The sequence below is a fragment of the Biomphalaria glabrata genome, chromosome 7 (assembly GCF_947242115.1).
Source record: "Biomphalaria glabrata chromosome 7, xgBioGlab47.1, whole genome shotgun sequence".
Taxonomy (NCBI): Eukaryota; Metazoa; Mollusca; class Gastropoda; family Planorbidae; genus Biomphalaria; species Biomphalaria glabrata.
This window is the reverse complement of record NC_074717.1, coordinates 37056085-37073458: the sequence shown is the minus strand read 5'-3', so window position 1 is coordinate 37073458 and position 17374 is coordinate 37056085. Positions and strand designations below refer to the sequence as shown.

General features: G+C 37.2%; 1 protein-coding gene across 1 annotated transcript in view; it reads right to left on the bottom strand.

Annotated features, from left to right (window-relative positions):
- Positions 1-16073, bottom strand: part of LOC106066959 (short transient receptor potential channel 7-like) — a 43760-nt gene extending 27687 nt beyond the window's left edge. Inside the window, exons 1-8 of the mRNA XM_056036878.1 lie at positions 15969-16073; positions 14110-14222; positions 9937-10095; positions 8115-8271; positions 6098-6255; positions 2205-2381; positions 1675-1848; positions 456-620 (exon numbers count right to left, since the gene is read on the bottom strand). Of these exons, the coding sequence (XP_055892853.1) occupies positions 456-620; positions 1675-1848; positions 2205-2381; positions 6098-6255; positions 8115-8271; positions 9937-10095; positions 14110-14205 (1086 nt within the window). The 5' untranslated portion in view covers positions 14206-14222; positions 15969-16073. The remainder of the gene's footprint in view (positions 1-455; positions 621-1674; positions 1849-2204; positions 2382-6097; positions 6256-8114; positions 8272-9936; positions 10096-14109; positions 14223-15968) is intronic.
- Positions 16074-17374: the final 1301 nt, after the last annotated feature.

The following is a 17374-nucleotide window of genomic DNA, read 5'->3' as shown; positions in this document are numbered from 1 at the left end:
CCCTCACTCTATCTCTCTTTATCTCTCTCTCTCTATATAAATATATATCTTCACTCTTTCTTTCCCGCTTTCTCTCTTTCCGACTCTCTCTCTCTCTCTCTCTCTCTCTCCCACACACACACACACACATACATACTGAATTCGTTGCTTGTAACGTTTAAATGTAAACCGTATATTAAAAATCAAAAGAGAGAATCAAATCAAATCAAAGAAAGAGCGAAGGGGATGAATTGGAACATTTTCGAAATCCCCTATAATATATAATAGCAACATCTCGAGCGCGTCTTCTGAGAAAGCAGGGTGTGAAGGGGAGTTAATCAACCCATTAGTTTTGTGCTACAGAAAATGAAAAGTGGGTTACTGCGCTTTGTACGCCATCGTATCAAAGTACTATTTCAACGTGATACGTCTAGATCTGTATGGAGAGCCACAAAGAAATAGATCTAGCTTGTTACCTTTCTTTTTGATTCTGCTATGTGCAAACAAACCAGAGCAGGATACATCAAGACGATAGCCAGGATTATTAGGACACGCTTCGGCCAGTTGGCTCGTTCAAACTTCCCCATTCCGTAGCGCCAGGCTTTTGAGACTCGCTGTTGGCAGCTGGGATGTGCCACAAACTGTTGTGAGACAATGCAATGGATAGGACTGCTCAATTAAACTACGAAAATAGACTTAAAAACAAGTTAAATTAAATACCTGTCATTAAGACATAAACATTTTAAAGCTAAATATTAAAAAATCGTTTAAAAAAAACTTTTTTTTTTGAGGGAAAGAACTCCGCAACTATCTCTCTCAATAATGTAGAAGTTATTTTATTTCTTTCTTTAAAAGTAAAATAATTAATTACCAATAATTAATTAATTGGTTAATTTTTTATTAATATTTTGTTAAGTAATATATATATATATATATATATATATATATATATATATTTATATATAAATGTATAAAATTGTTTAATGTTTTAACTTGATCCAAGAATGGGTTAGGTTTGAGAGAAATAACGAGATCAATTATAAATATCTAAAGGGAGGATGGATGGATGGGTGAATGAATAGGTACAGATGGATATGTAGATACATGTAGATACATAGATAGATACATAGATTAGATAAATAGAAAGACAGACAGACAGATAGATAAATAGTTAGATAGATAGATAGATAGATAGATAGATAGATAGATAGATAGATAGATAGATAGATAGATAGATAGATAAATAGATAGATAGATAGATAGACAGACAGACAGACAGACAGACAGACAGACAGACAGACAGACAGACAGACAGACAGATAGATAGATAGATAGATAGATAGATAGATAGATAGATAGATAGATAGATAGATAGATAGATAGATAGATTGATAGATAGATAGATAGATAGATAGATAGATAGATAGATAGATAGATAGATAGGCAGACAGACAGACAGACAGACAGATAGACAGACAGACAGATAGATAAATAGATAGATAGATAGATAGATAGATAGATAGATAGATAGATAGATAGATAGATAGATAGATAGATAGATAGGCAGACAGATAGACAGACAGACAGATAGATAAATAGATAGATAGATAGATAGATAGATAGATAGATAGATAGATAGATAGATAGATAGATAGATAGATAGATAGATAGATAGATAGATAGATAGAAATCAACCTTTTTCTCCTTATACTTTAAAGCTAGCTTGAATCTGGCTAAACTGGAAAATTTCTCCTGATCAGGTTTTCCTCTTTTGTTAAGAACAAGTTCCAGTTCCTTCTGTGTCCGGATTCTGTCCAGCAGTTTGACCACATAATCACTCAGCTGATCAGCAAGATCTATGTACTCACACTGACAATATAAAACCATCAATTCCTTTACATGTCAAGAGAAATAGTGTCCTATCAAGATGTCAAGAGAAATAGTGTCCTATCAAGATGTCAAGAGAAATAGTGTCCTATCAAGATGTCAAGAATAGTGGAATTAGAAACACTGGTGTGGTTCTCTCTGATGGGAGCTAAAATTATTGTAAATACAGTATACCTGAGAGGCTGAGTATGATATGAATACCGACCTCATCATCCCTTACAACCTGAGCCAGCAAAGAACATTCTTGCCTTTTACCTTGCTGCAATCTCATTATAAATGTAAAAACTTTAAAGCATTGAGTGTATTTATTTACAAATATTTATAATTGTTTCAAATACCTTGAAGTGTTTTTCTATACTGGAAAATCTCCTGAGTTCAGCGGCCAGTTCAAAGGCAGTCGAAATGGGATCTTTGCTGGACAATGAAATGTATGCCTCACTGGCAAGTCCTCTGTAAGCATTAAGTCTGTACTTGGCCAGGCGCAGTTGGTCTATTTCAATTTTTTTCTGGCATTCCTAGACAAATAATAAATGTGTTGTCTGCTTTTTCAAACTGCAGATTATTGAAGCTAGATTTATTTACATGACAATTATTTGGTGCAATTGGGATATGCCTTGATCTTGTAGCTGTATGATGGCCGTCGGACTTCGACAGATTGCTCAAATGTTTGAGTTTCTTGTACGGGCGTATTGGATGCGTTTAAACTGTAATACAAAGCCTACACACTAACAAGTTGAAAAGACAAAGTCCAGACCGTTAAACACTTGAATGAAGTCGACTACGTAAGGGCCACAGTCGAGTCCCTGTCCGTAATGCGATGTTGTTCCCTTGAAGTCCTAACACCAACTGACTAATACTAATGTAAACAAGCTAAAACCCACTATCCGTGGCGTCACTAAATGTCGCGTTGAAAGTACGTCAACTTATCTTCTTATCTTATATATATATATATATATATATAATACAGACGTTACTTCAAAAAAGAAGATGATTACGTCCTACGCGTCATGCATTTAGTCAAGCATGTTAACCAATGGCCTAAATTCTGCTAAGTCACTGGTTTTCCTGGCTAGCTCATGTCCATTCCATGCTCTAATAGCACAAGGGAAAAAATGTGGTGCGTCTCTATACTAACTGTCTAACACTAACACTATACATAGTAACTAAGTTTAATAATAGACACAGATGTCTTGTTTGAAAGGAAGAGAACGTCCTAAAATAAATATCAGTATACGCTTCTGACTTTCATCACAATAGTCCCGTGTTCAAACCCTGCCCGCTGCCATACAATGCTGTCACGTCGGGCCAGGACGGAGTAAAACGTTACTTCAGAAATGAAGATTTACTCATAGTCATAGTCTAAAAAAAAAAGGCTATAGCCTAATGTAATATTTTTAGCGAATGACATAATTCTCTGCACCAGGCTTATTTCAACTAGCTTAATATGTTTCTATAGAAAACAAAATTAATTATTTACAACACAATTATTGCCATGTCTCTCAATACAGCAAATATATACCTCCCCTTTTCTACATGAAACAAAATAAATTAATAACAACTAATTAATTAACTAATAGTTAATTTTTAGATCAGTGCGACAATTAATAATTATTCAACTTGATCCGAAAATTGAATGTGGGAGAAATAACGTTTACAGGATTTCCCCCAGACAGACAAAGTTAATATAAGCTTTGTAAAAAAAAAAAATAATAATAATAACCCAAGACGGCTCCGGATGTGCCGGCTAACAGTGGCCAACAGATGTTTTGACGTTTAATTTTTGCTTTGTCAAGCCTAACTCAAGATCATGTTCTGATTTAAATTAGATCTACGCTATGAGCTTGGAGGCAGAGGCGTAGCGAGCAAAACGTGCGCCCGGGGCATAATTGCAACCCCCCCCCATCCATTTTTCATGAACATCACATAGAAATATAGCCTGAGCATGGGCGTAGCCAGGGCGGGGGGGGGGGTTGCAATTATGCCCCGGGGGGATCCGAATTTAGTGACTAATTTTTTGCTTTGAGGTGAGATTTTAATACTAAACCATCACTTGCCCCAGCAAAACCAAGAGGGTTTTGAGTTTAAAATCCCCTACCCGGGGGGTTTTGAGTTTAAAACCCCCTACCGGGGGGGGGGTTCGAGTTTAAAACCCCCTACCAAGGGTTTTTGCATTTAAATTCCCCTCTTCTATTAAATAAATAAATAAAAAATCCAAGAGCGTATTCAAGATAGGTTACACATTTCTACCAAAGGCGGGGCTCCATTAATAAAGTGCAATGAATAGTCATCTGCCGAAATTGAAAAACACTAAATGTGGCTCAACAAAGATGGCTAAGACAGATTTTAGGAGTCAGTTATAGAGATCGGGTCTAAATCAAGGAAATCCTATGCCGAACTGGGAGTCGACCCCTTAGTAAGATTGTGATAGAGCGTCGCATGAGGTTTGCGGGACATGTTCTCCGACAAAATGAATTACGCATAAGAAGAGTTGCGATGACATCCTAGTACAACTTGGCGCCACACATTCATGGAGGTTCTCAGAGCAGGTGGGAAGGGGCTTCAGACATTACCAGTGACAGAATTTTATGGCACGGGAGGGTCTAAGTCAGTAAGAATAGTACATTAGGTTTTTGAAATAAAACTTTTTTAATAGCAGGAAATGCACTGTAGATACTTCAGAATATGCATTTTGTTGGCTTTCAATACCAAATAGTGCTTGGCATGGGGAGCTCCGAGCGCTCCCCCAGACCCCCTTGCTGGCAATGGCAGGGAATCTACAATTTTTCCACTAACTCTAGGAAGAACCTATTGTAGGGCACAATAAATGTCTTCCGAAAGAATGGTCAGAATGTAATAAAGATGATGTACACATAAACACACATAAATAAAAAAAAAATTCGCGGGGGGGGGGGGGGGGATCCCCCCATACCCCACCTCCCCGAAAAAGATCCTGGCTACGCCCATGAGCCTGAGTGTAGCGCCCCTTGAGGGTGGCGCCAGTGGCATCGTGCCCCCCTTTTCCCCTCCCCTTACTACACCTCTGTTTGGAGGCCCGGTGGCTGATTTTGACTTCCGAACTGAGGGGTCCAATGTTTTTGATTTCGGGATCTTTTAGGCGCCTCTGAGTACAGCCAGTTCCTGTCATGTGGTTGGGGAAAGGTAAAGGCCACGTGACAACCTTGTTAGCCGTGGGCCACAGAAACAGACCGTTACATCATCTGGCCCATAGATCGTATGGTCTAAGACGGGAACTTTATTTTACTATATATGAGCTTAAGGACAGTTGCTGTTTTTTTTAGAGTCCACTGACCAGATTCTCCGCCATGGATGAACATCTCTAAAACGTAACTGCTATTGTTGGAAAAAGTAAAGGCGGTTGGCTATTTTACTGGCTACACGATACATAAACTTTGGCCTCATAAAGACGTAAATTTAGCATCACTTGTGGACACGATCTTTAGGCCTTCGTCTCGAGAGGAGCGCGGCTAACTTTTATTTATAGCAATAAGATAAGCTACTCGATTTGATCATATGACCTCTTGAACTCTCTTGGTCATGCACTTTGAAATGCACTATTTTGTGCTTTTTTTTCTCCCCTTGAGCATTGATTGGAACAGCATCTAGATTTCAGCTTTAGTCTAATCATACATGTATAATTGGATTGCTTTATTTTACAATGACTTTGAGTGGCGAGTACGTCTTAGTATGTCGAATGTTAAATCTGATGACACAATATCCAATTATAGGTCATGGATTCTAGCATTGGTGAGGAACCAGCTAGACTCCCTTTCGTAATAGAATAATGAAATTTTTATAAGTTAAAATATTAAAATAGGGTACAAGATCACACACTGAGAATCATGTAATAAAACACACTAGAATTCAACTTCAATAATAAACTTACAGAAATAGACTTAATATAAAAGTAGAAACATTTTGAATAATTGAACTGTCTGGACCTCTAAAACCAGCTCGTCTCTTCTATTTCAGTTTTTAAAAACCCAGTGTTCTCTAATGTTCCGGTAGAGAAGATAAATTTTTGAAAGTTCATTATTTACAGTTCTATGTAGATACTCGAAACTACCACAAGCCAAAGTGTTTTTAAAAATCCTCTTGTTTAGATTTCATTTTAGATTTCTCTGGAAACCTTGACGGTACATTTCTGTACATTTTAATGACCATCAAGTGTAATTTTTTTTACCATGGGGGGGGGGGTGAGAAAAACACTTACCTGACAAGCACAACTAAACTTGTGAGGCTTCATGATAGTTTCCCCTCGTAGTAACAAAAGTTGAACAATTTCATATTGATTTTTCTGTGATGCCAGTATCAAAGGAGTTATATCTGGTGAGAACTGAGAATCTGGGAAAGCTGTTTTGTAGAAATCATCTGAAAATATGAAATACAATACTGAATTGAAAAAATAAATAAATAAAACACATTATCTGCTCAAATTATTCATGATTTTGACCAATGCAGAAACAGGATATACCCTCCCCCTTTCTCCTTGGCAAACGTCACGCTGTAAAGTTGAAAAGAAAAAAATGCTGCATTAAGATCGAGATCATAAGTCTTGCAGGTCTCAAATTGATGCAATGAGGATTTTCCCGATATACATAACAATGTCAAGGACACTAAACTGAATTTCAGTGTTGTCTGCTAAATGAAAAATAAAATGAGCTACAAATGGAAGAGTTTTAAAACTTTGATTCTGCTGTGCTAAAATTGCCTCCCCCCCCCCCCCCCAAAAAAAAAAAAAAGCTCATGTAATGTTTAAAAAAAACAACATAGCTTCCATTATTCTGGGCACTGGATTGACCAAACTACAAAGCTAGCTATTTATAGTTTTCCCACCATGTATGAACTCCTGTAGTGTTTCTTAGGAACGGGAGCGTGGAGGCTGAACGATAAAGTGCTTAGCTTCCAAACCGAGGGCTCTCGATCTCCAATCTCGGTGAAGACTGGGATTTTGAATTTCGTGATTTTTTGGACGCCTCTGAGTTCCCCCAACTCTGGTGGACATTAGTTGGGGAAAGTTTGGCCATAGAAAATAGAGAGCGTTTTCATCATCTACCCTACAAGTTGCAATTTCTGAAAAGAGTATATTATTTTGTCGTCTTTTTCCTTACGAAGTTTTGGGGCATAAAAATATTAGTGAAACAGTTACACACAACAATCAACTCCTTAAAAACAAGCAAAATATAAAGATATAAAAATACTTTATAAAAACTTAAGTAAGAAAAAGAAATCCACAATTGCAGTTATATCTCTCAATAATGTAGCATTTATTACCCTTTTGATGCCAACTAGAATAATTAATTATCAATAAGTGATTGGATAATTTGTAAACGTGTTAACTGATTCATGTTTTTCTAGGTACAATAAATAATTGTGTAGTTTCAACTTGATACGAGAATAGGTGTGGGAGAAATAACTATCAATAATCTAAAGGCACAAAATCCCACATATCCAGCTTTATCTCTTAACATTTAATGATTCATTTCTCTATTTGGTATCAAACAAAATAATTAATTGTCGATAATTAATTGACTAATTGATCTTTTTTTATTGATTCATGTATTGATAGGTAAAATGATAATTGTGGAAAGTTTCAACTAAATCCGAGAATGACTGTGGAAGAAATAAAGAGTTCAAACTTTGTACCAGACAAACAGAACAAAACGTTTTAATAAAATAAAGTTTATATTAAGCGTACTTGTATTAATTAGCTTGGATCAGTCATGTAATTAAATTTGTTATAGATCTAGACTTAAAATTTTAAAAAAAAGGGAACGACCTAAGTTCGAGCTCATGCCAACGCAGTAACCACTCTACTAGCGAAGCCTATGTACATGGAAGATTGTATAATTATCTATTGTTTCTATTTCACGTTTGTGCTCACTAAGCCTAAGACGGCAGCCTATTATAAAGTGGACTAATTCATCTTATACAACCACTTCAGTCAAGTACTATTTCTTTCCCTTGTTTGAGATAACAACAAAAAAAAAAAAAAAAAAAAAAAAAAAGGTAATTTATTACCAATAGTTAATTAACTAATTAGTTTTTTTTTTATTGATTCTTGTGTTGTCAGGTAAAAGAAATAATAGTGCAAAATTTCAGCTTGATCCGAGATAGGGTGTCGTAGAAAAAACGTGTACAATCTTTTGGCCAGACAGACAGACACACACAGACATACAGACAGAATGAGTTGATATAAGCTTTGTAAAAAAGAAATTAGATTCACACACCCGTGGCTCCGAGTTTTTTCTTCCCTCTGCACATGTCCAAATACTTCTTGTGTTTGAGTATAGTCTCAGCTATCTGGATGTGTCCAGCACTGATGGCCAGTAGCGCGGCCTCGTACATGTGCTGTTGGCTGGACTTCTCCAGAAGTACTTGGACCACCTGTAGCAATAATTTTGTTTGAATTACTCTCTTATACTAACAGTTCTTATGTTTAGTTACAACTTTACCTTTCTTAAGAATGCAGTTTTAAAAGACTGTAGGCGAGACCGATCATCATAATAGGCCTAACCACTGACGTACAGACCTGTGACGAGGAAACGAACTATTGGTCTCCACTACCCACATATTGTGGCCTACTAAAACGACTGGTCTCGGTTCATAGGCTACCTATGTCTAACGATATGTCTCTGTTCAAGCCGTTTGATTGTCAAAAGAATTGAGACGAAGGCTCTTCGAACTCTAGGCTTGCACGTCTAACAAACAAACCACACTGTCTGGAAGAGGTCCAAGTCAATGTCTATTTAAAAAAAAAACACAGCTTTTTCCAATGTGTCAGACGGGCGGATGGACTAAAATACATGGCCGAAGGCCGAGCACACCGGGAACCCCCGCCATTTTCCTATAGTTTACAAAGCTAACCTTGCTGGACTCGCCATTGATGTTACGGTCACTTGAGGAACGGCGTTTGGATCATCGACCGCAACGTGGAAGCGCTCTTTCGAGTCCGCACTGTACAATGGACAAGCTCTCGCTTCCCCTTGGACACTCCCTCAGGAGTCTTGTGTTGCTACTAAGTACTAATTTAGCCTAATCACTTTCTCTAGCGATCGTTTCCACCCGAGTGCCACGTTGAGACAGAGTAGCGTACCCGGGCTGGTTCAGGCATACTAGGACGATCGGTCTCGCCGTAGCATCTGAACATGAGAAGTATAGCATAAAACTAATGGAGTCGCATACCCTTGTTATAGACATCACTGAGCGTAAGAAGTGATATAACAATGTAAAGGAGATATTCAGACATGGACGCAAATCCAAATATAGCAAACTTTTTGTTCTGTATCCGGCGTACAGGCGCAATACTTTAACAAGCCAAATGCTAATTTTAAATTATGTTTGTTTTTTCACTTTTCAGCTGTGTATAATCTAATTTTGAAGCTCTTTCGCTTGTTACAGAAAGTAATATTTATTTTCTGGTTGGCAACAGTGCTCTTTAAATGTGGCGTCTTTGGCTCTGTTTGTTTTGTCTATTTATCTCAAAATATATCAATCTTCCTCCATGTGGCGAAGTTAGGGATTTGTGGGACAGGTAGGGTTGACCTCTTTAGGGGCCCCTGCATTCTGACATTCGACATCATGACATGGGATAATTTCGTAATATTTAATGTAAAATAAATTTCGGACACTCATTTGAATCCCCCCCTCCCCCACCCTAGCTACGCCACTGCTTCCTCCTTTCATTTCTTACAATTTTCTTTAGTTTCCATTTCAAATTTCCTTTCATCTTTTTGTATTCTTTTTTTTTTCTTGTATTTTATTGTTATAGAACATACACGGGATCTTAAAAATCAAAGTGGGATAAAAAAGCAAATTTTACTATGATAAACTGTCTGGTCGCGAGGTTTGCGTGCTGGATTATCGATGGTACCGGGTTCAAACCCTGCCCGCTCCATCCCCCCTGCGGGAGATATGGACTAGGAAATAGATTATCTTCAACTCTTAAGGAGCATCCGAAACATGTAAAACATTTTACAAACAAACATTTTACTTTCAGTGTAAAATTCCCCCAGAAAAGGTTATGTATTAACAAATTCTGAGACTCCTTACCTCCAAGTGTTCGTTCTTGACAGCCAACCTGAGAGGACTGCGGCCCAAAGCGTCAATGCACTCTGTGTCCATTTCTGGGTGAGCTTTCATTATTCTAGTAATAGTGTGCACATCGCCAGACTCCGCTGCGTGTAGAAACTCATCCTCGAGGTTGGCATACTAAACAACAGGGAAATTTAAACACTAAACACACACACGTAAGATGTTTATAGACAAAAATTTCTTTTTGTATTGCTGGATGGCAGGGTCGGCCTTAGGCATAAGCAAACTAGACAACCGTCTAGAACTTCCGATTGGTAGGGGCATCGCCTAGGACTCGTAACAATTTTTTTGAGAAGAAAGAGCAAAACTTGTGCTCGATGTTGTTGGAGTACACTAGGTTTAAGATAAATTGCGTAATTTTATTTTTTTCGCTGTTTATTTGTAATTTTTCTATTTAATTTGGGCCACCCAATTCACTTCGCCTAGGGTCGGGGTCGGCAACCTTCGGCTCGCGAGCCACATGCGGCTCTTTCGGTGTGAAGTTGCGGCTCTTTAGTTCCATACGCAAGTATTATTTATTTTATCGAAACATTTTTTCAAATACTTCTGAATTGTTCAACGAGGATTAGGCACCGAATATATGTATCAGACACCTGTGCTCGCTTTTCACCACATCACTTCCCCATTACACGCGAAGTCACTGTTGTCAGTCCGTCAGAAGATCTCGAATGACGCCATCGTCGGATGTTTCTATGTAGGTTTCAATTCGCTTTCGACGCAAGACTTCACAACGTGCTTTGGCTGTGACGTAAAGTTTGTTGTTTCAAGTGAATGATTTAGAAGCAATTATCTTCTCCAACTTAGAAGCAATCTACAAATAATGCTAATCTGGCAAGCTTTGCAGTACCCCTAGAAGTTGCACAAAAGGCAAACCATTTACAGATGGTGAGTATGTCAAAGACTGCTTCCTACGAGCATCTGAAGAACTGTTTCGTGATTTAAAAAACAAACCAGAAATCTAGGAAAAAAATAAAGATTTGTCACTATCCGCTAAACAGTACAAGATATAATAGCTAAAATGTCTTCAAATGTAACATGTTTGCAGGTGGAAGATATTCAACTTTCTTTTGTCTTATCACTTGCTATAGATGAGTCTTGCGACACTAAAGACATGGCACAAGTTGTCCATTTCGTTCGCTAAATGTTTTTCCAAGGTCCAAAAGAAAAACTTCTAGGATTGTTACCGCTCTCGGGACAAACTAGGGTGGAAGATAGCGCAAACGCCGTGCAAAAGTATCTTAAAGACATTAATATCGATTTAAATAAAATCATTTAAATAGCAACTGATGGAGCCAGAAGTATGACACAAAAAAATAAAGGAGCAATAACGATTCTTCGGAGCAAAATAAACCATGAAATGTTTACGTTTCACTGAATAATACCCAGAGAAGCGCTTTGTGTCCAAAACTAATCGAATCGAAATAGTTGAAGTAATGAATTTGAAAATCAAGATTGTTAACAGCATCTTGTTGAAAGCTCTCTACCATCGTCAGTTTAAAGAATTCTTAACGAAATGAAGACTCAGTATTCCGGCCTCCTTCTTTACAATAAAGTGCGATGGCTTTCCAAAGGTTGAAACATTTTGCTTTGTGTTTGAATGAAATAAATACAATCCTAAATGATAAACGCATTAATCTCCCTGTATTAAATAACTACAAATAGTTCCAAACATTTTATTTTATGGTGGATATAACAGAAAAATTCAATGATCTGAATCTAAAACTGCAAGGAAAATGAAACCCAGCCGATGTTTTGGTAGAAGAAGTGGTTCGTTCTGAAGACAAATTAATTCTTTTTGCAGCAGATCTTCGGAGCGGTAAGTTACTTTAATTTCAATGTCTCAAGCAGTATTGCAATAAAATCAGAGCAACTTTGACACGAATTACTTCAACACAGTTAGAAAACAAAGATTAATTTCTAGAAAGATTTGAGCAGTTCAAAACCAACAAAGCCATTTTAGCATTCCTAGTAAATCCTCTCAACACAAATAGTTACGAAATCCACATTGATTCATTTGGAGTTGATACTAGATCTCTAGACATGCAATTTGTCGATTTAAAAAATAAAGCTTTGTGGGGTTGAAAATTTACAGAGTTGAAAAGCAAGTTGGAAGAGTTGGAGTTTCAGCAATGTATCTACGTAACGCAACAAAATGGACAGCTTTAAAAGAAATGCAGCGAGTTGATTCGGCGCATAGAATAATCTTCCAGATTGCTACAGATCGACATATTCGTGTGAGAAAGCGTTTTTTTTTCATGAATATAATTAAAAGAAAAGTAAGAAGCCAACTAACAATTGAAAATTTAGAGTCGTGTTTGAAACTAAAAACAACAAGTTATAAACCAAATGTATCCAAACTTTCTAAAACTAAGCAAAGCCAACGCTCTCATCGAATTTGATTGCTCAACTGTTTGTTATTGAAATACAGGTTACTTTAGTTGTTACCGAATTAAAGAATAATCATCTAATAATGCCATATATATACTATTTAATTTGTTGTGAAAAACACTACTTATATATAAATAAATAGATTCGTTTTTTTTTTCTTTTTCATTAAAAAAAATAATTGTGCGAGTACTATTTACTATACAGGAAAAAATTTGTGGCTCTTTAAAAGTTTTAAAATTTTGTAAATTGTAATTTTTGGCTCTTTCCATTCAAAAGGTTGCCAACCCCTGGCCTAGGGCCTCCATTTATCTAAAACCGGCCCTGTGGATGGTTTTAAATTAATGTAAATTTTAAATAGGACTAAAATGTTATTCTAAATTATGATTAGTTTCTCTTACTTTTCGTTGTTGTTAATTTCCTAGAAAATTGTCTTCAACTTTACTATCATTATGCAGTTGCTGTGTTCAGATAACCGGTCCTATATCTGAGTTGAACTTCGCAGTGGTTTGCAGATCAGGCAGTAGTTCTACATACAGTTTGTCTTCTAAATGAATGTTAGGCCAGTATCCTGTTAGGATCTCTTGATACAGTAGGCTTCTTGTACGTGGTCAACATTCTCTGGACACACTGCACAAGGACATCGGCTAGTTGTAATCTTAATCCCCCAAAACATGTGTTGCTAACCCATTCTATTGCATTCCTTTGTTAACCCATTCTATTGCATTCTTTTGTTAATCCATTCTGTTGCATCCTTTTGTATCCTGCACGCAGGCGAAAAGTTTTTCATTGATCGTGTCGGATAGCTTATATCTAAAAGCATCATTTTTTGTGATGTTTGGGTGAGAACTGGTTAATCTTTGGTCTATACCAGTGATTTCCAAAATACGGCCCGCGGTTGATCCGACCAGCGACATTGTGTTATCCGGCCCACCCAAACATCGGACTAAAGTGTAGAAAACCACACCAAAAAAGGTTGAAAAAGTTTTTGTCCCTATGTTAGGGCTCTCAATCTTTCTTCCACGAGTTTCATTCTTTGCTTTTCTAATATTCATTTTTTTTTCTTGTTTAGAAAAAAAGTTTATGTTTTAATTTTTAGGCGACATAAATATTTTGTTATCTTTAATTCTTTGAAATGTTCGCTGCTGGCATGAGCTAGCCTTGTACGTGACATCTTGGGTTTTCAACCCAGGACATCCATTTTGGTTCGTCTTTTTTGGTATCAAGTATCAACGCAAGTGGTGCTGTACCATTTAATATGTGTGCGTTAATAAAATTGGAGATCCGAAGAAAACAAAAAGTAGACTCTGAATGTAAAACTTTGAAGAAAAGTGGACAAGGCTGGTTGGATGTCACAGAGGACTTGCGACAAGAGTTATCATAAAAGCTGTCAATTCATTTCATTTTTTTTTCTTTATTTTGTTGATATGGCCCGAGACTTTAGTGTCAGAAACTAAAATGGCTCGCGGGCCGATCTAGTTCTATTATTCTCTCTGAATTTTCTTCACCACCTCCGGGTAGTTTTGTAGTTTTTGTCTGCCAACATTTCATCATTATGCTAGCTTTTTAATTTCACTCCATTTGATCTTGTGCTGAGATTCGTTGAATTTTTCTTGCTATTATGGTTCAGGTTTATATATATATATATATATATATATATATATATAAGCGCTGTCCTGCCTAGTGTATTATTTCTTATAACTTTTTCAAGTAAAGTATTTAGTATAGGTGACTCACAAAACTTACCTCTCTATTTGATGAGTCTGTCGACAATTGGGGCACATTATATTGGCGACTGCTAACTGCTCGTCTGGATGTTTTCTGTACTCTTTGGATAAACATGATTCTAATCTTGCCTTCTGTAAAGACGAAAGACAATGTTTATTTAAAAGCAGCTAAACAACAAGAGAAAAAGTCACCTAAAGGAATTAGTAGATTAGTCTGCAGCACAACAGAATCAGAATAGTGTTTCGTTTCAGTAATTGAGATTCAAATTTATCTAGTTTTCACATGCTCTTTTTCAGTGGAATAGTTATCATTTACTACATTGCTGTTATTTAAAAGCCCCCAAATAGCTGTTTTAAACTTTAATTTCAAAAACACAGAAAAACTTGCACGAGTGACACAATATGAACTCAACGCATCAACATTACATCACTAATAGCTGTAAGGATAGCCTACATATTTACATATCCTTCGCGCTTTTAATGTTCTGTGGACTAACACAACGTGGTCTCTTCATTCAACATATGGTTTATACAGTGTTTCTCAAACTGTGGGGCGTGCCCCTTGACGTGCTGCCAATTGGTTGGGAGGATCAGTTGTAGTTGCATTGTAGTTGTAAATCCATTTTTCAATAAGTACAAATTACATTCTTATCAATGTTTCACAAATTGTAATATTTTTTTTAGGTCTAAAGAAAACATCGTTTCATCTTCTAAGTTTTTTAAAACATTTTTCCAATTTCACGAGAGCAAAAAGTCCAACTCAAAATATTTTTTTCAGTAGACTAGGTCTGAGGTGGGGACTTAGAGACACAATCATTTTCTTGAACTGGTGACCAAGGGTATGCTACTTTACAACTTCACTGTATAAAGAGTCAACAGAAAGGTATAATAATAAAGTTAACTCTTTTATAATGGGCAAAGTTCTAGGCGGTCGCCCCCCTCGCTTACCTCCAGAAGCCTAGAGTTGGAATCAGTATTCTTAAAGTCGAAAGACAAGTGCTCTACCACCTCAGCCATTGCTTTCAAAAGTTATGTGAGTTACACACTGAAAACAGTTATATGCAAAAGACGCTGCTCCAAGTACGTTTTCGAACTTTTGGTTCTGTTATACAGAAATCGAAGGAGACGTACGATGAGCTGAGAACAGCAGACGACATACAGTGAACGTTAACGCTACGGCTTACCGTGTGATTGTCAAAAGAGCTGAGCCGAAGGCTCTTCGAGCTCTAGGCGTGTAAGCCTGCTTGAACCAACCGTTCTGTCTGGAAGAGATCCAAGTCAATGCCTATGTAAAACATTGCTATTTCCGATATATATCTGGCACTCCGGGCGCATTGACGTGTGAGCTCATTTTCAACTCGCTCCGTGCAATGGGAAAGCTCTCGCATTCCTTTGGACACTAACAAAGGAGTTTTGTTTTGCTATTCATTTAGCCTAATCACTTCCTCAAATGATCGTTTCCACCCGAGTACAACGTTGAGGCAGAATAGCATACCCGGGCTACGGCTCACCTGATGAGGTTATCGAATAGAACAAAAAGAAGTTCCCCAATAGCAATGCATGTTTGTTTCACATATTTCCGATATTCCTTCCGAATTGAAGATTACACGCTAGCCTAAACCTCCTGCGTGAGGGCGGGGAAGACGACCGACAGGGTTCGAAGCCGGGCCCACTAGACGACAGTCCAGATAGCACACCACACGACCAGGCAGGCATCCACAATGGCACGTCTTCTCTACACGCATTAGATAAAACTGTTTTTAAATTGCCAACTTTATGAGAGAACATAATTGATATCAAAGTATATTTTATGAAAATAAGTAAAAATGAAATATTTAGATCTCTAGTAAAGAAATGAAAACAAAAAGTTCAACTTACTGGCCCACGCTAATTTTGTTATTTCTCAGATCTCGGATTTGAATTCTGACAGCTCTCAATACGTTGGTCAGATCTCTGTTGTAGGTTTTTGTATTTTCCACCATACCCCGCCCTTTTTGAATTATTAATTGTGCAGTTACGCCCAGTGTTAGCTGGATTCGTTGTTTTTTTTACATTGGTTATTTCGTTGATGCATATGATAGGTGACATTTTGTTATTCAGATTTCGACATCATTAATCTATCGACAGAATATTTTCAAAATAGATAATGTAACAACGTTTGCGCATATATTTACATAGTGGCTCGTAGATTTTAAAGAGATATATATTGTTTAGATAAAGGGAAGGGATATTTCATAATAAAAAAAATATTATTTTTTTTTGGGGGGGGGGGGGAGCTTTTTTCTACTTATTAGTACAAAGCTTACCGGTATATTAACTCTGTCAGTCTGTCTCTTTTGTCTGGTAACAAGTTTGTACACGTTATTTCTCCGACACCCAACCTCGAATCAAGCTGAAATTTTGCACAATTATTTCTTTGACCTGACAACGCAAGAATGGTACTTGACTAAGGTGGTGGTATACGCTGAATTAGTCCTCTTTATACGTCGCCGCTTTAGAATAAGTTTGAAACAAGCAATAGATAACTAAACAATGTCAGTTTGAGGAGGCTTGAGTCATGTGTTAGCATTCGAATCGTTCCCCCTTCCTTTTTTTAAAAAAAGATTTCAAGTTACGTTGTCAGGGTCTCTCCCTGGCAGGTTTTAATTAGTCTCTTCACACTCTCCACCCCATTCATCTTCTTTTCTATGCGGCTTTCTTTTTATGTTCTCTTAGAAAACAAAGACCCCACTTTTTCTGATATCATTTGTAAATCCTCTCTGTAAGGTGCTGACAGATTAAAATAATATGGCTTCTTTCAGTCGCGAATCGACTATGTATCAATTCATGGATGATGAGATGAATGCCTGAACATCAGCTGTCGTCAGAACAAAGTCACCCGCACATCAGTTCCCCCTTCTCCACGTAGCTCGTGTATCCAAAGGAACGGCAAGTGCAGATACAGTTTGTGGCCAGCTGGGTTTAGCTGCAAGGCAGCAGAGGTTCGAATTCAGAGTTTTCCTATTGGAGAACAAAGGGGAGAATAAAAAGTTACAAAGAAGGACACAAAGGATCCTTTTAAAAGTAAGGTTTGCAACACATTTGTTGTGAAATGTCATCCATTACGATATTCGGAGTACTGTATCAATATAATTAGACGAAGCGACATTTTATAGCGGTTTACCATTCGTACAAAGAGCTGTGTTGAACTCTGTGCAGATGTTGTTTAAATTTTAACTTGTGAGGTGAATGCCTCTCACTGAGGCCAAAGATACGATTTCTCTTTGTTGTCCACTGTGCGTTGC